The sequence below is a fragment of the Melopsittacus undulatus genome, chromosome 8 (genome assembly GCF_012275295.1).
Source record: "Melopsittacus undulatus isolate bMelUnd1 chromosome 8, bMelUnd1.mat.Z, whole genome shotgun sequence".
NCBI classification, from domain to species: Eukaryota; Metazoa; Chordata; class Aves; order Psittaciformes; family Psittaculidae; genus Melopsittacus; species Melopsittacus undulatus.
This window is the reverse complement of record NC_047534.1, coordinates 20,118,658-20,143,932: the sequence shown is the minus strand read 5'-3', so window position 1 is coordinate 20,143,932 and position 25,275 is coordinate 20,118,658. Positions and strand designations below refer to the sequence as shown.

General features: G+C 42.2%; 1 protein-coding gene across 3 annotated transcripts in view; it reads left to right on the top strand.

Annotated features, from left to right (window-relative positions):
• The first annotated feature begins 2,247 nt into the window (after nt 1–2,247).
• The window catches only part of LRP5 (LDL receptor related protein 5), a 132,290-nt gene continuing 109,262 nt past the window's right edge, over nt 2,248–25,275 (top strand). Inside the window, exon 1 of one of the 3 annotated variants that reach the window (XM_034065091.1) lies at nt 2,248–2,435. In XM_034065091.1, the coding sequence (XP_033920982.1) occupies nt 2,345–2,435 (91 nt within the window). In that variant the 5' untranslated portion in view covers nt 2,248–2,344. The remainder of the gene's footprint in view (nt 2,436–25,275) is intronic. The other 2 variants (XM_034065090.1, XM_034065092.1) reach the window with 2 other exon arrangements.

The following is a 25,275-nucleotide window of genomic DNA, read 5'->3' as shown; positions in this document are numbered from 1 at the left end:
GGACACTTTTCGCTAGACCAGGTTGTTCCAAGCCCTCCCCAACCTGGCCTTGAACACTGCCAGGGATGGGGCAGCCACAGCTTCTCTGGGCATCCTGTGCCAGAGCCTCACCACCCTCACAGGGAAGAGCTTCTGCCTAAGAGCTCATCTCAATCTCCCTTCTGTCAGGTTAAAGCCATTCCCCTTTGTCATGTCAATACAGGCCCTTGTCAAAAGCCCTTCTCCAGATTTCTTGTCAGCCCTTTAGATATTTGAAGGCTGCTATAAGGTCTCCCCAGAACTGAGTAGTTACCCACCACAGGAAGATTGGTGTGTGGCTTCAACCAGCCAAAAGTGGATCTACCTGGCTTAATATCTTCTTTTTACAGTGGGTATGTTTCTGTTTTGACATCTCTCAGTCCAAAGCCCTTTGTCAGTCAGCACTGTCTTTATCTGTTTATCTGGTTTAGCCTCTTGTATAAAATACTGCTTCTTTCTCATGACCGCTCAAAAGCTGCTATTTCTCCCTGTTGGTATAAAAAGCTGCCAGTCTAAAATGCTGCCAGTCCTAAATTGCCCATGCAGGTTGACAGGGTCAGGTAGGGAGGTAAAGAAGCAATACTTGGATACAGCATGAACAGCAGCAGCCACATTGCACTCTAGTACGGGACCTTCGGCTCCAAGATACCAAGTGCTGGGAGCAGCTGGCTAAGTTCCACGATTCAGGAGGTTAGACCCATAAAAAGTAAAGTCCATTCACTGTCCTCAACAAAGAAATCTTTCTTCTAGTTATTTGTCTGGTGTCAGGCAGTTTGGGTTTTTTTAAACAGACTGAAAACAAAACTGTTATTCAGTTGGTGTTCACGCAAAGTTTTGCCATTAATGATTTATATTTGCCCAGAGTTGGGCTCCACAGACTTTCATCAAGAAAGGTCAACTTCAGGTTTTCCTGTCTTCAAGAAAGCTGAGTTTTTTTTTTTCTAGGGTTTAAATGCCACCTAAAAAGAGGCCTCTTTAAAATACATGTTCTTTATACATTAAAGCAATAGCAAGATAGAGAAGAAAACTTTATTTTCCTTTGCAGGTCAACTTCAAGGTCAGGACTATAAGCCTTTTGTAACTCCTTGAAATTTTAAACTGCTTTCTTAGCTAAATTGAATACTACTGCCTTTAGAACCAAAACAAACCACTGCACCTTTTCCCCTTCTGAGGAAAGGAAGTCTGAGGGGGGGAAATCTGCAATGGAGTAAGCAACAAGACCTAATTCCAGAGTATTTGATCCTGGAGTCTGAGGTGGGCAGGGATCCATGGGGCTCCAGGAATAAATCTCAGCTGCTGCTGTAGCACCTACAGCAAGGCAGATAAATCAGTACACGGCAACTGGGAAACCTGGAACTCCTTGTCTCTTAAATGAAACAAAATTATAAAGCATATCATCCATCTGTTAAGTACTTGCTTGTGATTTCCAACTCTTAGCCTTGCAAAAACAGCGTAAGGGGATGCCAGGCACACCCGTATTACAAAGATATTGAGCAACTTCTTTTCCTATTGTAGAATTGGTGTCAGCACAAGGGGAAAAGGAGACTCAAGATGGAAATTCCTGACTTCTGCTGTTTCATTTTACCCCTGCTAGGAAGGTGAGGGTAGTACCTGACATGCTTCAGGATGAGCTAGGTGCTGGTCAGCTCTCTGCCACCTGTCCCCAGCATTGCAAAGGCCTCTTGTTCAGGGGCACGGTTTCTACCCTTTTCCTAGCGCCTCATCACCCTCACAGGGAAGAATTTCTTCCTAGTATCTCATCTCAATCTCCCCTCTGTCAGGTTAAAACCATTCCCCTTGTCCTGTCATTACACACCCTTGTCTAAGATCCTCTCCAGATTTCTTGTCTATCCTTTTAGGCACTGGGAGCTGCTCTAAGGTCTCCTCAGGGTCTTTTCCAGGCTGAACAAGCCCAGCTCTCTCAGCCTGTCTCTACAGAAGAGTGGCTCCAGCCTTTAGAGCACCTTCATGGCCCCCTCTGGACTCCTCTAACAGATCAGATAAACACATGTATTTATCTTTATCAAGACAAGTCACTTGACAGCAGTGGAAATATCTTCCAGTTCACCAAATTATCAGTTCAGTGCTCACGAAGTCTCCTCCTAGAAGCCTAAGCAGCCATGGCCAAGGTCGCTTTCCCAGGGGCGGCTCCGAAATGGATGATGGAGGAGGAGAAGGAGGAGGAGGGTCGTCTCCAGCGCCTTCCCCATTCCCCGCCCTCCTCCCTTCCTCCTCCTCCTCCTCCTCGCCGAGCGCAGCGCCCCGAGCATGGAGCCTGCCTGAGACGCTCCGTGGGCTCCGGCAGCTGCGGCCGCGGCGGCACAACATGGAGGCTGCGGCCCCGCCGCTCCCGCTGCTGCTGCTGCTGCGGCTCCTGGCCGCCTCGGTGCTGCGGTGCGGGCCGGGCTCGGCCGGGGGTAAGCTCTCGGGGGCGCGGGGCGGCGGGAGGCGGGAGCCGGTGTCCCTTTTGTTGTCGGACTTGAGCAAACTTTCCCTCGCGCTTCGCCGGGGTGGGGGGGGCGGCCCGGGCCGGGCTGGGCTCCGGCGGCGGGGGAAGGACGCGCACATGGACGGGACAGGACGGGAGGAGGAGGAGGAGAGCGGGAGGCTGCGTGAGTCTTCCCCCAAAACTATTCCTCCTCACCCATGTTCGTGCAAAGGGGGGCGCAGGAGGAGGAGGCCTCTGCTTCCCGTCTCTCCTGCGGGGTGAGCCCGGTTTCCCTCCGCTGGTGGCTCAGGTAAACGGGTACAGTTGCCACAAGAGAGACAAAAGTCGCCCCCCTCCCCGTTTTGTTCTCGTTCCGTTCCCGTCCTTCTGCGGTTCCGAGCAAGGATTTCGCTAGGGTGTCGGGTGTCGCTCATCAAACTCTTGGCAGGGCTGGGGAGGGGGTGGGGGGAAAAGAGAGTGGAAAGAGAATGTGTGCGTATGGGTCCCCTCCGGGCCCCCCAGCTCCGTTTTAAGGCTGTGGGACAGGGGGTCTGAGGCAGGAGGAACCGGCCGGCCCCGCTGGAAGCGGCGGCGGGCGGCGTCCGGCCCGGGCCAGGGTGCGGGGTCCGGGCTCCGGGCTCGGGCCCAGTGCCGCGGTGGCTGCCGGAGCTGTGTCCCGTCTGCCCCGTGCTGGCGGACCGCTGGGCCCCGCGGTCACCCGCCGCCCGTCCAGGGCGCAGGTCTGCCCTTTGCTTTCCGTTTTTAAGCGAACGCGTTAATCTTTTAAAAGCACGAATAGAGGCAGTGCTCTGTCTATAGCCCCCGTTGGGAGAGGCTGAGGTCCGTTCCCCATCCTTTCTCCTCATCCCTGCTTCGGTCCCCACTTGGTATCACCGAAGATGGGGAGTTAGGGCTGCATGTGTGAGACTTTTGGGTTTGTTTTGCTGCTGTGTCTGATCTGCCCGAATACATCACCCCCGAGGTTCAGCAAGCTGAAGCCTAGTTGTGTTTTCCTATGTAGTTTAGAAAACTCGGCAGTGTGGCCAAGGCTGTCAGAACATCACCTCGGGGCCTCCTTTATTAGGCCACCCACCTTTTCAAACTGTCTGTAATTATTAGAACTGTCAGAGCCAGAGAACAGACCATTTTCTGCTGGCATCATCATTCTGTATTTTTACTTGGAGCTCTGTGCAGGGGTGTGTTACGTGCTGCTTCTTCTGTTAAGGTTATGTGAAAAGATGCCCTTCACAGCTCTGGATGCACCTTCTCTGTGCATGTTGCCTTAGTTTTTTTTTTTTTTGATATTTTAGAAAACGTGAAGCAGAGCTTTGTCCCCTTCTGAATGCTTACGTTTGTGTAAAGATGTTCATGTTCCTACTTGACTGAATGAAGCTATGTAGCTTTGGGGGTGGGGGAATCAACGTACTGGAGTCTTAGATGAAGAGAGAACAGGCTGATAGTGTTCTTGAGGATTTTCTTTACATCACTTAACAGATTTAACCATTTACACTTACTTAACAGACTCTAATGGGAATATTAAGAAAAGGGATAACTTTGGATTTGGAACTCTGAGGAAAATAAAAGTTCACAATAAAACTCAGAAATAAGTTGTAACTTGGAGCTTGGTTTTCATTTGCCTTGTTTTAGAGACGGTGATTCTTTTAACATAGTCTGTGTTCTGTATCAGGAGTCACCTTCCTTAATGTGCACAGAAAAGCTCTTCTACAAATGTACCTTTTTTTTTACTAATTAGCTAAAGAGTCATGGTTATAAATCTTAATGACATTGCTTTTGTTCTGCCTATTTAGTAGGAAGGTGTGGGACTCTTTTGTTAGGTTGGTCTGGATGGTACTTCTAAGGACAGCTCATCTGTCCTTTCAGAAGGAGCATGGATGTACTTATGAGAGGCTTTCCATGGTTGTAGTTCAATTTCTGAGAATCTCTACTCTGCTTACACAGACTTCAATGGACTTTCAACTCTTATTTTTGTGTGCATATCTTACAAATATTTAAATACATCTCTGCAAGAGTGGGGATATGCTGGAACATCCGCAGTTTTAAAGTGTCTGCAGAGTTTGACATGTTGCAATGGATCAGAATATTTTGGCTATGAAATAATGTTGCTGCAGAGCTATGTCCTTGCTCTATACATGGTAGTGTCAGGAGTGGTGTTATTTATGTGGCTTGAAATAATGATGAACCTCTTTCAGATATGGGTTATACTTGACTGTTTTTTTACTGAGATAAGGTAAAATGATCATTACATTCAGTACTTCCTTGAAGGGAGGAATTTCTTACCTGTGCAAAATATTAAGGAGCAAGATAGTTATGACAACATCATGTTTTCATCTGAAATTTCTAAATATTTAACCTCGCACAGTAGGTGTTTTATGTGGGGCTCCTAAAGCCCAAGCAAGAATTATTTTTACTTAAACCCTTAAAAGCACGGTTAGCTGTTGCTTGCTGTGCACTAAAACATTTCCCAAAACTGTGAGATTGTATCTTAGATTTCTTCAATGGAAAGACTATTTGTGTGTGAGGTGTCCCTGCCCATGGCAGGGGGGTTGGAACTAGATGATCTTAAGGTTCTTTCCAACCCTAACTATTCTGTGATTCTATGATTCTATTTGCCTTATATTGAGACATGCCAGACAAAGGTGAGCAGAGAAATGTGACAGGGTGGTTACAAAAGTTTGAAACTAGAGATGGAGGTGGAATAAAAAATGCATTTTAATTTTAGGATGAGGAAAAGTGATATGTAGGAGTCCCTAACTGCATTTCAGTGCCATTTCAGTCAGTCTGTCATTGATTTAGGGGGCTATTTTCCTAGCAACTACTACTAGCATAATATGAGGGTCTGTCACAAATTATGGTCATAAATCCTCTTGAAATAATGAGGGAATACTGCAACTCCAGTCTGACTCTGAAGTTTAAGTTGATCCTTTAGAAGCACAGAATCTTCAATCTCCAGACAAAGTATGATGGCTTTAACAGTCTTAGGTATGGTGTGTGAATTCATTTGTTACTATTTCATTTTAAATTAAATCAGTTTCATTTTAAATTAATTTTAAAGCGTCCACAGATTCTTTAAGATTACTCATACTATAGATGTGTCTGTAATATATAAATGAGCGTGACACACGAAGTCTGCACTTCAGAAGAGCATGAATCCATTTCATCAATAGTCTTGTGTAAATTCCACTATTGCCTCCTGTATTTTTGCACTTTTTTAAAAATCAAACAAAAAAACCCCAACCCAAAAAACCCCAAAAAAGCACAACAGCTGCTTTAACTTTTACCTTAAGAATGTTTTGGGGTTTGTTTTTTGCTTGTTTATAATGTGGTTTTGTTCCAGCTATGAATTTTCTCAGTTCAGCATATTTCTTGACTAATGCAAGCGAAGGTGACTTTTTAGCAAACACAGAGATTGTTTCTAGGAACTTGTTACCCTTTATTGTTATGGTAAGGCCTGGCAGCATAATGACAAGTAAGGTTACAAAATCTCTGAATATAGACACACGTGACTTACAAAGAGTGTCTAATGTAACCTTGCTTCTAGTTATAGTTTAGCCAGCAATGCAGAGTTAGAAGTAGTTCTCTTTCCTTTTATTAAAGCACAAATAAAGAGATTTCACTATTTGTGATGCTCAGAAATAGCTTTAATGACAAGGTTTAGTATGTGTTAGACCAGTATTTTTTATGATCATGGTGTATTTTATGAAAACAATCTGCCATCTTGAGGTTGAGCACAATTACTATGCTTAAATTCTTTGTTAGAAAGAAGTTATGGTAGATAACTTTATTTCTCGTCATTCTAAGAAATCCTCTGATTTTTTTTTTTCGTTAAGTCTTTAACCCAAGAGCTATTAAACTTTCAAAATGTTTGGCTTTTATAACTTTGGAATTTCTCATGGGAGTTGATATGGATGGAAAAAAACCAGCACTGAAACCGCTTGAAGGAAGTAGTTGTTATTTTCTGCTCAAGACCTTTGTGCAGAACTCAAATAGGTGTCAACCTGAGCCTTGAGGGAAGAACAACGATAGAACAAGTATCCCCAGTTTATAGCACAGGCCAGCAGCGATGCAACTCTACTACGCATAATGGAGTCAGCATTTAGTTTGGAGATTTTGAGGCATGTGGATTATTTTCTTTTTTTACTATATTGCTTTCCATCAGGATATGTCCAACAACACTGCAAGTTCACTTAGGGCAGACGCAAATGATTAGGTTATTGGCTGGGGACACTGGCTGGCCAAAGCCATATGCTGTTTGAATGCTTGAAACTTTCTGAAGTCAAAGATGTGCCATCTCCTGACAGCCCACAGCTGGGACCTCTAACTGCACAAATTACTTCTGGAGGGTCTTACTGCTATTAAATTAGGCTATGGAAAATCTCATGATGGAGTCAAAGGGTATTTTGAGTACTTCTTGAGATTTTGGGTGATGAAACAGTTGTGGTGAGAGGAGGAGAGAAACTGGGAAGTATGTCCCACAAAGTATTGTTTGGTGCAGTGGTTTGTTAGGAGTTTATGGGCCAACAGTTCTTTCCACTCCTTCTCTCTCAGAAAAATCAGAATGTGGAGATCACCAACATCTCCTTGTTGTGGTTTCTGTTTAGTAAATATTGAAAGTATCTGTTAAGCCACAAAATTCTGCTGAGAAGCTCCAGAGAGTGTAAAGAATGGATGTTGAGGGTCCCTGTAATAAATGGGATTTTCAGTTTCGCTGTTTCCTTTACTCTCATTTGACTTACACTTTGCCTGCCAGCCTAGGGAGATGTAAGGTGTCATTTTGTATTAATGTTAAATCCATGGGGGACTTTTGCAAGGATTTAAATTTGGTTTGTTTGCTCTGGATGACCAAAAGGTTAAAGCAACTGAAACTGCTTTTAGACCAATAAATACTTTATATGAGTGTGGTTTGTTAGATTAGCTTAATGGGGACAGTCTGCTGGGAAAAGGAATTTCTCAACCGTGAATAAGCTACAGAATTGTCTTCATTTCACAGTATGAAGGTTTATTGCTATTGCAGTAAACAGCACTGACAGCAGATGCAGTAGTTCCTAGTATGATTGTCAATGGTGTGAGAAGCTCAAATGTTGGCATATGTATTTAAAAATGTCCCCACTTATAATAGCTGTTGAATACTGTTTGGCACTTTGGCTTTCTGAAGTGCTGTATGAATATTGGCTAATCATGAATGTTCTGCTAACACAGCATTTACTGTTTATCTTATATACATAAGGAAATTGAGCTTCCCCGCTTAAAGGTAACTTCGTTTGAATGGTAATAAATGTTGTCTTTGTTGAGGCAGAATTAAAGTTTTTAAACTCTGGTCTTCCTGTTGAGACTAAAGAGGTAAACCAGGTAATTGTTCAATAAAACTATGAAGTATGCTTTTCCTGAACTATGGTGGAAAACGATGCAGCTGGAGAAAGGAAGTGGCAAGTGTGCTAGGTTATAACTCTTCCATCTACTATGAAAGGTGGAAAGATTGAAATTATAGTGCTATCTTTTGATGTGGCTGGATTTTCAGGTTTTTTTCTCATGGATTCTTCTTAGAGGGCACATGATGTCCTTTCAAAGTGCAGTGCTCTTAGTTTGATGATTCCGTCCTTTTTACAGTACCCTTGTTGGCTGGACTTTCATCTGAGAGGGAGATGAATGATTGAATTACTTACATCTCTTTATTTGGCTTGGGATTTGATAATGATGATTCCAGAGGTTCTCTGTTGCCCTTTCTTTAGGTTGCCTGGAGTATATATTGACTTTCACTTCACTATGTTGTTGCATTAAATATGATTCATTAAACATTTGTTAATACTTGTAGCTTGTTGCACATGATAGTAAAAGTGAAAAATTAGCTCTGTGGGACTGCTGATCCTTAAGAAATTAGATCGGAGATGGGAGGTGGCCGCAAGTGAAGACAGAATGTTAACCTTGTGTTTCTGTGGTGTTTTAAGAGTCAAAAAAAAAGCCATAATGGGAGCAAGTGTTGCCTGCTTTATGCTCCTAAACCTGCTGCTGGATGAGGAGGAGCTGTGGTTGGAGTGCACCTGCTTAGTGAATTTCTTGGCTTTTGGGTTTGGAAATCAAGTAGAATTAATAAATGTGATATTGTGCATGTTCTTTTCTGCTGTTCAGTGATGGTTTTAACTAAATCAAAGGGGAAAAGTATGGAGGATAGAAGAAAATGTAATGAAAGTGTACAGTGTTGTTATAATCTATGGGTTATTGATATGTCATTTGAGAACTTTTATAGAATAGTATATGTACTTAAAGCTTAAGCCATATACTCCACATATTGAATTAGTTCCAGATTTTGCCTAACAACAGTAATGCACTTAAATCCATGTCAAAATTTTTAGCACACCTTCTGTGGAAGTTTCAGTTTTACTTGGATTCTACATTCATGGATGCTTTGTCCAGTTCTTGTACTTTTTTTTCATTCATTTTGCATAAACACATTCTTTTCTGTTCTTCTAAATTAAAAATCATCCTAGCTGGACTGCAGAAGGAGGGGAGAAAGAGAATCATAGAATCATAGAATAGTTAGGCTTGGAAAGACCTTAAGATCATCTAGTTCCAACCCCCCTGCCATGGGCAGGGACACCTCACACTAAACCATATCACCCAAGGCTTCATCCAGCCTCACCTTGAACACTGCCAGGGATGGAGCATTCACAACCTCCCTGGGCAACCCATTCTAGTGCCTCACCACCCTAACAGTAAAGAATTTCTTCCTTACATCAAGTCTAAACCTCTGCTGTTTAAGTTTCAACCCATTACCCCTTGTCCTATCACTACAGTCCCTAATGAATAGCCCTCTCCAGCATCCCTGTAGACCCCCTTCAGATACTGGAAGGCTGCTATGAGGTCTCCACGCAGCCTTCTCTTCTCCAGGCTGAACAGCCCCAACTTTCTCAGCCTGTCTTCATACGGGAGCTGCTCTGGCCCCCTGATCATCCTCGTGGCCCTCCTCTGGGCTTGTTCCAACAGTTCCATGTCCTTTTTATGTTGAGGACACCAGAACTGCACACAATACTCCAAGTGAGGTCTCACGAGAGCAGAGTAGAGGGGCAGGATCACCTCCTTTAACCTGCTGGTCACACTCCTCTTGATGCAGCCCAGGATACGGTTGGCTTTCTGGGCTGTGAGCGCACACTGAAGCTGGCTCATGTTCATTTTCTCATTGACCAACACCCCCAAGTCCTTCTCCGCAGGACTGCCATGAATTTCCTTTTTGCCCAACCTGTAGCTGTGCCTGGGATTGCTCCAACCCAGGTGTAGGACCTTGCACTTGTCATGGTTAAACTTCATGAGGTTGGCATCAGCCCACCTCACAAGTGTGTCAAGGTCCCTCTGGATGGCATTCTTTCCCTACAGCATATCAACCAAACCACACAGCTTGGTGTCATCAGCAAACTTGCTGAGGGTGCACTCAATCCCACTGTCCATGTTACCAACAAAGATATTAAACAAGACCGGTCCCAACACCGATCCCTGAGGACACCACTCGTTACTGGTCTCCAGCCGAATATTGAGCCATTGACCACAACTCTTTGAGTGTGGCCATCCAGCCAGTTCTTTATCCACTGAGTGGTCCACCTATCAAATTGATGTCTCTCCAATTTAGAGACAAGGATGTCGTGTGGGACAGTTGGTTTGGGTATTCTTGGCAATATATTTTCTTATAATTTTTGGTGCATACCTTCACACTACAGAGCATGGCTATGAAGAAGGTGAAGTTGCTTCCTTTTGTACCTTTATAAATTGAGAGGGAGACATACCCCTAAGCCTGCCTTGGTGTACTTGTCTTTAGATGAATTAAAAAAAACAATAGCAGAGAATGCTGAAATGAAAATGTATCTTGTGGATTAACCAAACCAAAATGTTTTTTTAAGACTTATATTGCGTCCAGTTGTCTAGTGTGTAGGATGTCCTGACCTACAGCTGCACTTTGGTATGCCACACTTCTGCCGTTCTCTTTTCTGTAGATAATTCTTAAATCAAGATCTGGGTTTGGCCTTGCTGTAAGAGATGAAATGCTTTTTCAGTAGACTCAATGACAGTGGTGACCAGAAGAACCCTGTTTTATCTTGTACGTGTTCCTGAGCTAAAGAGCTGGGTTGTGTGTTGTGTGGAAAAGTGTTTTTCAGGTTTCCCACCATGACACATCTCTGGGACCTTTCTGGAGTAGCTGCCTTATGCCATCTGAAGCTTTGTTTCTTTGTAGAGTGGAGGTTTTTTTTTCTTGTTTCTCTGACTTCCTAAATAATTTACTCTATGTCTGGCTCTTCAGATAAGACTGAAGGGTACTTTTTGGTGGCACTGAGTTGTCTGCCAGCTATTTCATTGTTATGAGATTTTGGTTTGTCTTGCACCCTGTGGGTTGCTTTGTCCCTTTGTCATGTTTTTTTCCATCAGTCTGTCATTTCTGTGATACTTTGTGAGTTGTGGCATATTCCTGTCTAATCATGAAGAGGCTGTTAAGGGCTGAAATCTCTGTCTTGAACTTTATTAATTCTTTTAAGTTGAATTCCTTAGCTTTAAGTTTTAGAAGTGGTTCATACTTGATATTTGAGGCAATGTGAAAGGCGGTATGTCTTTATTATTGTTGTGCAAGAAACATTTCAAAATTTTTGATAAAGGACAGCTTCTACAAATTACTGTGCAAAAAGAAAAAGAAGGGGTTTGGGGCAAAGAAGTACTGCTTGAAAAGGACACTTGCAAAGCTATGGCATTTGGAGTAACCCAGGAAATGTTGCTGCTGTGTGTTTGTTTTCAGATACTGTTTTACTTTAATCACTTAGACCAGCATCTTGGTGATGCCGCAAAAATACATTCCAAAGTAGAAGTATATTTGTATCCATTTTCCATTACATTATGGAGGAAGAGATAAAGCAAGAGTTTGGCTCTTGGATAACAAGCTGTCCCTGCTGATGACAGTGAATAATTCAAGAAGGAGAAGGAATGAGAGGTTATGAGATTTATTGTCTGATATTTACCTATAGGGGATATCTGTCTAAGATACTTAATGTTCTGTCTTAGCACTTGTAGCTTAGTAGCCAGAATGTTGTTTCTTGAGCATCTCAAAGCAGCAGAATTTAAAACCCAAAAACCTAATCCTTTGTTATATACAAAGTGTCAGCTTTGACCACTGAATCATAACCAGTGTATCAATCACTATGTTTATTGTGCACATCATTTAAAGGGGCTTTGGGAGTTTTAATTTGCGCAACCAGTTATTTCAAATAGCGTTCTTGCCTGGCTTCCTCTTTGTCAGGATGCATCAATTCTGAGCTTGGAGGAGGTGATCCTTGAGTATTAATGAGCTTTCTTGGCCTGCTATTCCTTCCAGGACTTTATCTTATTGTATCTTACCAAGCAGATCCCTCAAAAAGCCAAAGTCAACTCTCCTGAAGTCCAGCATAGTGAGCTTGCTGTGCACCCTCCCTCACCACCCTAAGGATCATCAAGTACAACATTTCATGGTCACTGCAGGCAAGGCAGCCCTTGACCTTCGCATTCCCCACCAGCCCCTCCTTGTTGCAAACAAGTCCAGCATAGCCCCTCTCCTCATTTGGGTCCTCTTATCACCTCTCCAGAAGGAAGTAATCATCAAGGCATTCCTGGAATCTCCTGTCGTGTTGTCCCTTCAACAGATAAACTATAGGTGTCCTACAGGAGTTGCAGGCAGGTAACTGAAATGAGCTCTGTAGTTTGTGTGCAGAACTAATCCATACCATTTGAACTTCAAATGGCGTGCTTGACAGTAGGTGTATTAACAGTCTGCTGCTAGGTCTTATTTGCCTGATATACTTTTTGACAAACAATATTCTAATATTTTCAGAGGAGTTGCTGTCTGTTCACAGTCAGTTTGTGGCCAAAACTGTGATATAGGTTGTGATTAATTTTCTCTTTGAAATGTTTTCATGGCTATGATCATTCCACTCGATGTTACCATCACATCTGACTGCAACTGAAAAATTAAATGCTCAGCTGTGAAGATTTTAATTTAAAGGGCAGAGTTGGCCAAGGAATTATCCTGGCTACTTTTGAACTTCCTTTCCTCTTCCAAAGCAATTGAAAACAACATGTTTTTCAGGACTGGGGGGTGATAATGCTTGGGGTAATCCTGCCTGGTTGTGACGAAATCCCTGTGTAAGTATCTGTTAATGCCAAGGTCATTCTGTTGTTTGCAAATCTTAGTGTTTTAAAGAGCCTTCAAGACATTTGTGGAAAGTGAAGTTGTTTTGCATGAGCCAGAGAACAGGAAAATGCCTGGATTTTACTTTGTACTGGTAGTTACTCAGTTTAAAAGTGCTATCAGACTGCTCAGCTTCCCAGAGCAGGGACAGGTTTTCTTGTAGTTGGCAGAAGTGTTGACCTAGAAAAGTATTATCTTATAAGGTCCTGGCTAGTTTATGATGAAGTATGTGGAAGTGTGTGAGGTGCTGGGGGGTGTGAGAGGTATTCCATATATGTATATGTGTATATAATATGTATATATGTTCTTATGTACTTAAATACTTGGTTAACCAGTTTCTCCTGCTCTGTTATTTGGGGTTGGGTTTATTCCCTTTTTTCTTTTTTTCCTTCCCCTTTCATTCTAGTGGATGTGTTACTAAATAACTTTCCTTTTCTGAAAAAAAAACTCACCTTATTTATGGAGAATTTAACTCCTGATGTTTAATCTCAATAAATAATTTTAAAGATGAAAGTTTCACAACTGCTAGGTATGGGACTGGGATTCAGTATACCTGGATTTAGTTTTGGTGTTACGGTAGCATGCCTTTAAGTCTGTGAACTCCAGCTTTTCATCTGAGCAAAGGCGACACTGGTATATAAAAGGATTCTCTGAATGCATTTTAAGAGTGTTTTACACAAGAAGCACCTCAGAGTAATCTATTCCTATACATAATGCTATTTAAATAACCTTCTAGTAATAAACCTACTTTGTTTGACTCCATCGTATTACTTTATTAATGACTGGTGTTTCATTGGAGAGAAATGAAGCTGCAGACTAACGGTATGGTAGGTAAGGGATGCCCAAAAAGGTAGGGAGATGTATATTTTATTCATTAAAATTGTGCCCCATAGTCTTCAGATCTTGCTTTGCAACTTTCCATACCTTTTGCAGTTTTTATTTTACAATTCCTACATGTTGTATTCTTCTCCTGTGTTGGTAATTTTTCTTCTCAGCTTGAAAGCTCTTCTAGACAGGCATCTTGTGTATTGTTTTTCCTTTTACCTGCTTGCTTTGTGTTGTGTTGTGTTTTCACCACTTCTCCCAAGAACCAAGATTGCTAAAGGCTGGAATGTCTGTAGGTGGGTAATTAAAAACAGTGGTCAAGGGAGCTCTTGGAAACTTGTTGGGTTACTTCTCTACTTCTCTAAATAGGGTGATGAGGCAGCATCACTGAAGGGAAGGGAAAAAAACCCACAAATAAAACCCAATCAACAACAACAACAAAACAATACCCAATCAAAACCCTCAAAATAAAACACTCCAGACCACCCTCCTAATTCTGGCAGTTTGAAGAGGCTGCCTGCTGTCCCCTTGGCATGTGGCTCTGCTAATATTGTCTGTGCGTGGTGGAATTGGTAAAACTGGAGAAGCTGCAGCTTAGACTGTGTTTGAGGATTGCTGTTTGGCATTCAGCCTACTGCACAATGGAGAGAAGATGAGCAGCCAGAAGTACTTTGCTCTTGTGACCTTTGTTCCATATTATCTCTCAACTTGCGTGGTCCAAATTAAGGTCTTCATTGTTATCTGCAAAAGATTTAAATGATCTAGGATTCATTTACCTTGGGGATTACCACCTTGACACATCCAGCCCTCCTCCATCCTGCTACAGTAATTACAGCTCATGGAAAATAAGTCTGGTTGCTGATCCCCAGGGTGTGGAACTCCTGGCATCTGGAGATAGAGCACATCTGGCGCTGGTCCTCAGAGGCAGAATTCAGCCAGCCCAGAGCTTATTGCATGTGGGGAATGATGCAAGTGACTTATTTTCTCTGAACAATGGCTATGGGATCTTTGTAAGCACTGGCCTCTCGCCTGGTTATTTTGAGTTGCTGGTTGTGTTTTTGTTGTTTTGGGGTTTTTTGTTCCCTTGAGGAAGTCTGTGTGCAATGAGGGAGGATGTGGAGTACTGTAAGTTCTTGATACAACTGACTCAGTCCTCTAAGCTATACTTGCTTCTTGACACTGTGAAAATGCAAAAATGCACATGTAAAAGCCACTGTGCCCATCCAGATGGCACTTGGTAGATAGAGGTAAAGATTCTGCTGTGCTTTTTTGTGCTTTTCTGATTCCTAGAATCCTGTGGAATCAATGTTGCAGGACACGAAGGGTTTTCTTTTTAAAGGAGATGTACTTCAGTGCCCAACTTTGAGGAATGTTCTTGGAACCTGTTAGTATCACCTTCTTTGTACAGATTATAAGGCATTTTTAGCATAACAAAACTCGCTTTGTTTAAGATAGAATATGAATACAAAACTTGACAGCTATTCCACAGTTACATCCCCAGGGGTGCTTGTATTTTGGAATTTCCACGAAGATCTATTCTGGAATATTACATTATAGTCTTTTCTCAGTTTTAGCCTTGGAACTAATTTTGTATTGGAGGGATTGGGACTATGTAACAGGCTTTTGTTACTGAATCTGATCATCTGCTGATCATATAATCTGATTCATTATCATGGTTGTCTATAACATGACACCTGTTTATATGTTTGCTGACAGCCTTTTAGAATCTTCTGGTCTACAAATAAGAGTTTCTGATGGACAGGGGTGCCTTTTAGGTGTTCCTTCTCTAAACATATTTCTAAGAGCCTATGAGAACATTCCAGGTCTTGTGGCAAGAGGGTCTTCCAGATGTGTTTTTGGCTCTTGCTTAGCAATGAGCCAGAGGTAGGTGGAAGGACTTGTTTGAATGGACAATGGGAAAAGTAATAATTTGCTTAGGAGCCCACACTTCCGGATAGGTACATTCGAATCAGTGTATGAGTATGGGGTAGGAATTTGTTCTTTTACTTGTAAATTCTGACATTCTTTTATTATGGCTATTATGGCTAATTAGCTCCCTGGTCATTAACTGGGAGGAAGCTGCTTTACACACTTTCTTATGCTCAGTTTGAGACTCACTTTTTTTTAATTAATTTTCTTTTTATAAATAAAATGTTGGTCTGTGTTGAAAGCTAAGATGACTTCAGGTCTGACTTCCCTGCTGCATGACTGTTATTGCTGTTGCAAACCACTGTGTTGACAGGAGTTCATCATTGGTTCGGTAAAGCTTCATAGCAATTGAAAGTCTATGTAGCAGTGTTAATGAAAAGCTGTTGCATAGTTTCTGGAGGCTTGGGCATCAACAGGCACGTGGAGAGGTTGCAGGGATAAAAATATAACTTGTCAGCTGCTGTGCTGAATTACAGCTGCATGCAGTACTTTCTCCTGTATAACTTTTCTGGCATGTTATTGTGAGGCAGAAACCATATATTGAATTCTACAAAAACCTCACAATTTTCTCCAGAAACTAGACTTTGATAACTTTTTAACCAAAGAGTTTGTATGCAAGAATAGAGCAGTCATGCACAGTGGGAGATGTGTAAGCATTATGCACACACACTTAAAACTGCAAAAAGAAAATTTAGCACCAGTTTCTTGCTATAAAGTCTGAATGAATTTTGACTGTTTATAAAATGGAATGGACTTTGTGGGGTTATTTTTTTATTTAAGTATCAGCAGGACACGTTGAACAGATTACTGTGAGTGTTTGAGTAAGTTGTGTTTGCTTAGAGTGCTTGGTAACATTTCTTTCAATGAAAGTTTAGCTTTTAAGCTATCCGAGTTCAATCTAAGAACTTTGGCCTTCATCAGGAAGGTAAGATGGCTGTTCTTGATGTGTATGATGTCAGTTGTCAGATCTATTGTATATGTGGCCACGAGTATGTTTTATTATCTTTATTTAGAATGACTTTTAAATAAGGAATGGTAATTTATTCAAAGTCATGTCATAAATATTGTTTACTCCTAAGAGGAGGATTTCTCCTATTATTAACAAATATGGGTAAAGCAAACATGTGTTTGCTTTACCATTTTATTTTTTGAAAGCACAAAACCACTGACAAAAGTTCCTTCCACTGAGCATTGTGTGTACAAGACACAGCAACACAGAGCCAGTGCTCTGCATGTCTGCAAGCAGGCAGTACTCTGGTTGCAGCTAAGCTGGGCAAAGAAGTTTTAGTAGTTATTTTAAAAACTATTTGCCATTTTAAACTGCAATCCTTTTGACAGGATTACCTCAAGGAAAGGAACTATGTCCGCAGTCACACAGGCAGATTTCAGGGCATTAAAAAAACATCTGTGAGGTAGTAGGAGACTGGGAGTTTGGGAGCAACATGCATCTGAGGATGGGCTGCAACAGGGCTAGGGGGGCATTAGGAATTCAACCAGACTCAGCTTCTGGCAGAACAAAACACATCTGATCCAGCCCAATACAAAGGGCATATTTAAATGAACGTCCCCTCTAGCACAGCATAGCTGGAGCTTGATTTCTGTAGTTTGTGGTTTGGCCTGGAATACCATGTTTGTCAGGGGAGTATGCACTACACCCTGCACTGCCCTGGGAGTTTGGGGAGCCCCTCCAACTGCTTTGCCTTCTCCAGTTTTACAACCTTCTCTCAGTGCAGTGCATCACCACTTTCATACTATTTCTACTTTCCTTTATCCTTGATTACATATCACAATGTCATACACATATATATCACACAATTCTGCAAGTGCCAGAATTCAACAGGCACCGAAGAGAGCGACCAATTAATAACCATGATATTGTACAGAGCAGTAATGAGTCAGCTGCAAAATTGGTCCAGCTCCTATGTAACTCATCTTTTAAAGCCCCAAATTTCCATTCTTTCTCAGATTTTCTTAGGTTTTAAATAATTATTTAGATTCAAAGCCTTTTCTGAGAAAGCAAATTCTGGGCTGAATTTCAGAACATGTTTTCCTTCTTGGAGACACAGACTACCAGCCTACAAAATAAGTACAAGGGAACTTATATAGCTGGATAAAGGAAGGAACAATTTTTGCCAGATTCTGATCTTCACTACTTTGCAATACAGCAGAATTATGAGTGAGCCACATGCACCTCTAATTTAAAAGGAAAACAGTTTCATGGGGAAAACATCACTCAAACTCTTGTGCCTAAAAGTGACATACTGCCAAATCTTAGTTTGGTACTAAGGATGCAGTGTTGAAGTAAATACAGTCACTGGTGAAAAGCTTACCAAAAATTTTTGGACCCAGGGATAAAAATGTGTCACAGCTGCAGATGATAGCTGCTAGGCAAATGATAATGGAATGTGGTCTACCCTATAAAGCAAGAATATTATCAGTTAATGAGCAATATTGCTTACATATCATTATTATTGAGCTGATCGTGTGCTTTGTGAGTATGTGGACTGCAACACCATTGAAGATAAAGCTTGTGTAATTTGCGTTAACAACAGAGTGCAAGCATGTCCCAAAGAGCATAGGATACCATTCCATTATGTCCTTAAGAATCATACACTGATCACCAAAGATGCATGAAATCAATTTATGAAAACAGCTATGTTCAATGGCATCATGACACCTTTTTAATTAACACTTCCTTTCAGATATTGGAAGAGTTGAATTTTCAGCTTGGTTTGTAATATACTATGATCCAAAATAAAGAAAGATTTTTTTTTTTTGCTGACCCTTGGCTGACTTCTGGGAAAAAAAAGAAATGTCAGTGCAACCTTGAACTCTTTTCCAGCAAATCTACTATTTTTTTACCAGATGTTTGAGAAAAAGCTAAATTATGAGAAGCACCATGTCTTTGTCTCCACAATATTGAAAAACACTGTAATAGAGTAGTAATAATAAGAGAACAGAAAATCTTTCTTCTTGTAGTTCCAGCAAGACAAATGTCCAGGTAACTTGCTGGACAAATATTGACTTTAGAGTCCTCTGTTAGAGGAGGTTAATTAAGTATTATTAGTGATATAAATATTAGCACAATTTTACAGTTTTCATTACCTTAAGTAGTCCTTTTCACCTCATCTTCTTTTTGCTCTCCTTATTAACAAGCTCTCACAAAACTGAAATCTTAAATATTTGACTGGAAGAGAGTAATGAGACTTCACAAAAATCAGAAGTCACATCCACAGATTGGCACTAAAAACTTAGCTTCACACTGCCCAGCCCCATGTGGCAGGTTCCCATAACACAATGGTTTTATTTGGGAAGATTCTTGACTGTTAGAAGAAAATCATATCAGATAGTGGAACATATGTTTAAGTTTTCCACATCTGACTTGACTTCACTTTTGTTCCAATGAATAACATTTGCCAGCTGCTGAATCCAGCACACGCTATTTCTTAGTGGTTTTCTGCATTTTATAAATGCATTTGTTGAAGGTAGAAGTAAAATGTCTTTTTCCAGCTTAAGGTTTGCACCTTTGGAGTTAATGTAACATCTGGAACTAGAAATTGGAAACAATTCAGATCAGAAACAAGCATGCCTTTGTCAAGCCTATATTTGTTCAAGTCCTGGAGAAAATTTACAAGCCAAATGTAGAAACACTGTTTTATCCATTAGAAGTTTGGAGCCGTCATTGCTGCATAATCTACTATTATTGGCCAGACAGCTGTCTGCCAAACCAAGGAGGAATAAAATAAACTGAAAAAAACCAAAACCCAAACCCAAAAAACCCCTGAAAAAAAGAACACCCCCAACCCCCAAACCAAAACCAGAAAAGAACCTTGCTCCCATTGGCATCCAGAACCTAAAAAGGGGACACCACAGGGGCTTTTTCCATTCTTGGATTGACCTGTTACTTGCAACAAGAGCTGTGTTTAGATGGCCAAGGAAGTCACGCCTTTGTCTGCGTTATTCTACGTCAGATCATGCAGAAGTAGCACGAATCTTCATTTTCCTCTGTAGTTTTAAAACTCTTACTGAGCATGACATGGGGGTTAGGGGAATTTAAAATAACAACAGTAAAATTTTTGCCATGTACTCTGCATCACAGAATGTAAAACATCCAAGTGTTGGGGTTTTTTTCCTGCCATATCCCTGGTCCCTGTTTTTAAGCACTGCCTTTGGACTTAGCCATTTGGCAAAGCCCAGTGCCACTTCTGCTTATTCTAAAATCAGAAAATACCAGAAATCTGAATGGACAGACTGTTTCCAATTTTTGTGGTTACAAGCAGAGTGCCCTATTAATTCTCACAAAGAAAACTGTCATGAGTCAGCTAACATATAGCTCCAGTGTGGTTTGAATATGGTAAACACTGTTATGGAATTGAACCTAATGTCCCATGGTATTAGACAAAATGCAAGTTTGTAATTTAAAGAGTCCTTAAACAAAATATGAAAGCTTCTTACGGACAAGACAATGGAAATATTTGTTATTACAGAATAATGGTGATGAGGCCCTGGCACAGGGTGCCCAGAGAAGCTGTGGCTGCCCCATCCCTGGCAGTGTTCAAGGCCAGGCTGGACGGGGCTTGGAGCAACCTGGTCTAGTGGAACATGTCCCTACCCTTGTCAGGGGGTTGGAACTGGATGAGCTTTAAGATCTCTTCCAACACAAACCGTTCTGTGATTCTATGAAAGCTGACAGTGGTGCAGGCCAGTAGATCATCCATGTGTATGTGATGGATCTCCCTCTGCTATGCACTTGCTCTATATGAACACGGGGTTAGACTCAAACATCACAGCATGGACCTATGAGGTCCTGTTGCCTAGTTGTTTTTAAAGAGTGGGAAAATTTTTACTTTACTTGTAGGGTTTGCTGTCTACATGTAGAGAGGGATTTTCAGTGGGCCTTGTGAGGTTTGCCCACCATCACTGAAGTCTGATGGAAGTTGTCAGTTTATCCTCCTGGAGTTCAGTACAGCTTATAATCTCCAACCAGCACCAAATAAAAAAGTTGACTTTTAATATTGGAGGATGCTCAGTTTAACAGCTGTTTTCAAAGTGCTAATTTTCAGAGCTTCTTGTTGATGTCTGGAGCAAAATGCCATAATCCCCAGTAGATGGTTTATTTGCATTTAAGCTGTCTTGTGCATTGTGGATCTTGAGTAGCAAATTGCATCAGAATCCTCAGAAGAATCAGCAAATTGTTGTGAACAGTGTAATTCTGCTTTTGGGAAAGTCCCATGTGTGTTTTAACCTCTGTAAAATGCTCGGGTGAGAACCTGAGGTCAGGAGGAGGTGGGGGCTCAGACTGCAGAGATATTATCTGTTTAGCATTAGCTAGTCAGGATTGCATGAGGCTGCAGCCCTCACAACTGAACTTGGCTGAACACCAGTTGTGCATTGCACAGGGAGAGATTGCCAAGAGCCAGTTTTGCAATAATGTTTAGAAATTGCCTCTTAACAAAACAAAAAAGATGAAAACTGCCTTATGCTCTAGTGAATGTGTTCTCCTCTAAATAAAATGGTTAAAGTGTTTGCAAGTCTTACCTGATGAGTATCTCAGCAATTTGATGTGAGTGTCCCCACATCACAGCTGATATTCTGTGTTTTAATTTTTCTGCTAAACATGTTCTGTATGCTGCTTGGTGGTCTGTATAGTGTTGGCTGCTCGCATGGACTTGGCTGTCCTCCTTTCCAGCTGCTAAACTGTGTTAAAAGAAGATGAAATATGCTGTTCCATGTAACCAATTTCAGTATTTGCTACAGGGGTATTAAGGACAATCTGAGAACTATTGCCTTGTGCACCAGGAGGGAAGTTCATGTGGTGTGCTTAATGGGTGGTCTGTGGGAAAAGACAGAAGAGTTTGAGGAACCCTCCTTTAGAATAATGCGTCCATAGAAGAGTGATCTTGAACACACATAACTTGCTTCCAGACTCTGCAGAGATGAGAGTGCACTAAATTATACACACTGAATCCAGTCATTTGGCTCTTCTGGTATGTGAAGATTTTTACTTGAAGTAGGCAGTCTAGTGAGAAACAGGATAAAACAATAACGAGTAGGTTCAGAGTGTGCTGTTTGGAGATTTTTGAAACATTTTATTGCCATCCCAGACAATCTGAACAAATCCTAAGTTTCATGATTTGTAGAAAGCACCTTTGCTGGACTTTTTCCAGAGCATGCTCTTTAGAGAAGTCCTTTTGACCAATGGAAATGAACTAATTCAGGCCAATGGAGATGAAATGGTATATAATCAGTGCTATATTTTGTTGTTACTGTTAACATTATAATTTAAAAACTGTAGTCTGCCAAACAAAACCAACAGTCTGAAGTAAATCTCTTGTCTTCCTAAAACCCTGTCATTACTGGAGGGGGGACGATCATGCACAGTCCAGAAAATACAAGATCTTAAAAAATGTACTGCTTGTTTTATTAAAAAAAAAAAAAACAACAAAACAAAAACCAAAAACCAACTAAAAGGTAGCTAGGAGTTTATCTAACAATATTTTAATGTTAGTATCTGATAAAGCTACTAAATTCATCTGCTCCAGGGGGGCAATATGAACAATGATGTATTATGTTACTGGGAGAGTTTTTAAAAATGTTTTGTCTAAGCCTGAGCATAGACACAAGCATCCCACACCCTTGTGTCAGGATTCTTAGTGAAATGGTATGGGGAGTTCAGTCCATCGAGCTCTGATGAAACTGCTTCACTGAGGCAGGAATTAGTGGTACGAAAGCCATACGTGGGGAGTGGTTTCTAACTGCTGTTAACGATCACCTGCTATAAGCAATTCTGCATCTTCTGTAGTGTGCTCCAGTATCTTCAGAGCATGTTTCTCTCTGCTTCATCTCTGCATTCCCATCCCCAGCAATGAAAAACATAAAGCCTAACCCCATCTAATTTCTTCAGTGTGTCCTTTCTCCACTGGCTAGGAAAAAATGATCTTCAGCCTCTCATAAAAGCATTTGCTGCTTGGACTGTTTCACTGTTTTTTTTTATCTCATTGCCTTCCCAGCTCCTCTTCAGGATGAGAAAAACACACACACTTCATATGTTTTCTAAACCCACTTTTTGGTGGTGTTTTGTTGGTTTTTCACACACACACACACGCACACACATACACATCCCGTCCACCCCCTATACTTGTGACTAAAGCTGTGTCACTTTTTTGTAGGTACACTGATGGATGAACTTTTATTTTACCATTGTCTGTTGGCAAATAGATCACGGAGATCCTGGCTGTCCTGTAGTATTAGGCAGTGATACGCAAAACAATACTTAGCACATATAAAACTGGTACCAAATACATTTTATAATATGGGACACTAGTCTATACTGGATTATTTTGCACTGGTTTACTCCTGGTGTGACCATCTAAACATCTGTTGGAGCAATGGTACGGACTGGCACAAGCAATCCAGGTTTCTCGATTGTGTGGAAGCCAACTTCCTTCTGCAAGCAGTAGAGGAGCAAACAAGGAAAGGTGCCATGCTTGACCTCGTGCTCACCAACAGGGAAGGGATCATTGGAAATGTGATGCTCCAGGGAAGTCTTGGATGCAGTGAGCACGAGATGGTCAAATTCGAGGTCCTCAGGACAGTGAGAAGAGTGTGCAGCAAGCTCACTGCCCTGGACTTCAAGAGAGCAGACTTTGTCCTCTTCAGGAACCTGCTTAGCAAGCTTCCATGGGATATAGCCCTAGAGGGCAGGGGGGCCCAAGACTCTTGGTTAATATTCAAGGATCACCTGCTACAAGCTCAGGAGTGTTGCATCCCAACTAGAAGGAAGTGCATCAGGAGGGCCAGGAGACCTCCTTGGGTGGATAAGGAGCTGCTGAGAAATATTCACAGGAAAAAAGAGGCTCATAAAAGGTGGGAGCAAGGACAGGTGGCCTGGGATGAATACAGGGATGTTGTCCGGGAAGCTAGGGACCAGGTTAGGAAAGCTAAGGCCCAATTGGAGCTAAACTTGGCAAGGGATGTTAGAGATAATAGGAAGGGATTTTATAGGTATGTAGTGGCTAAAAAACAGACTAGAGACAACGTAGGCCCCCTCCAGAAGCTATCGGGAGAACTGGCTACACGGGACTTGGAGAAGGCTGAGGTTCTCAATGGCTTTTTTGCCTCAGTCTTCACTGCAAAGGCTCTGACCGCATCACTCAAGTCTTGGAAGGCGGACGCAGGGACTGTGAGAATGAAGACCTTGGGCCCACTGTAGGAGAGGATCTGGTTCAAGACCTGAACATACACAAGTCCATGGGCCCTGATGAAATCCATCCGCGGGTCCTGAAGGAGCTGGGGAATGAAGTTAAAAGCCACTGTCCATCATATTTGAAAAATCATGGCAGTCAGGTGAAGTTCCTGATGACTGGAAAAAAAGAAATATAACCCCCATTTTCAAGAAGGGGAAAATGGATGATCCAGGGAATTACAGAGCAGTCAGTCTCACCTCTGTGCCTGGCAAAATCTGGGAGCAGATTCTCCTGGAAGGCATGCTAAGGCACATGAAAACCAACAAGGTGCTTGGTGACAGCCAGCATGGCTTTACTAGGGGGAAATCCTGCCTGACCAATTTGGTGGCCTTCTATGACGGGGCTACAAAAGTGATGGACAGGGGTGGAGCAGTTGACGTCATCTACGTGGACTTGTGCAAAGCGATCGACACTGTCCCACATGACATCCTTGTTTCTAAATTGGAGTGTCATCAGTTTGATAGGTGGACCACTTGGTGGATAAAGAACTGGCTGGATGGTCACACTCAAAGAGTTGTGGTCAATGGCTCAATGTCCAGCTGGAGACCAGTAACGAGTGGTGTCCCTCAGGGATCGGTGTTGGGACAGGTCTTGTTTAATATCTTTGTCGGTAACATGGACAGTGGGATTGAGTTTGCCAATAGCACTAAGCTGTGTGGTTTTGTTGATACGCAGGAGGGAAGGAATGCCATCCAGAGGGACCTTGACACGCTTGTGAGGTGGGCTGATGCCAGCACCGTGAAGTTTAACCATGACAAGTGCAAGGTCCTACACCTGAGTGGGAGCAATCCCAGGCACAGCTACAGGTTGGGCAGAGAAGAGATTCAGAGCAGCACTGCAGAGAGGGACTTGGGGGTGTTGGTTGATGTGCACTCAGTGCACACAGCTTCAGTGTGCACTCACAGCCCAGAAAGCCAACCGTATCCTGGGCTGTATCAAAAGGAGTGTGACCAGCAGGTCGAAGGAGGTGATTCTGCCCCTCTACTCTGCTCTTGTGAGACCTCACTTGGAGTATTGTGTGCAGTTCTGGTGTCCTCAACATAAAAAGGACATGGAACTGTTAGAATGAGTCCAGAGGAGGGCCACGAGGATGATCAGGGGGCCAGAGCAGCTCCCATATGAAGACAGGCTGAGAAAGTTGGGGCTGTTCAGCCTGGAGAAGAGAAGGCTGCGTGGAGACCTCATAGCAGCCTTCCAGTATCTGAAGGGGGCTACAGGGATGCTGGGGAAGGACTATTTATTAGGGACTGTAGTGATAGGACAAGGGGTAATGGGTTGAAACTTAAACAGCAGAGGTTTAGACTTGATGTAAGGAAGAAATTCTTTACTGTTAGGGTGGTGAGGTACTGGAATGGGCTCCCCAGGGAGGTTGTGAATGCTCCATCCCTGGCAGTGTTCAAGGTGAGGCTGGATGAAGCCTTGGGTGATATGGTTTAGTGTGAGGTGTCCCTGCCCATGGCAGGGGGGTTGGAACTGGATGATCTTAAGGTCCTTTCCAACCCTAACAATTCTATGATTTATGATTCTTTAGGCTGGTAAAGAGTAAAATTTACAAAAATTAATTGACATCTGTTGCACACAATGTGTATAAATGTGGTTTAAAGTGACATTCTGTTAAA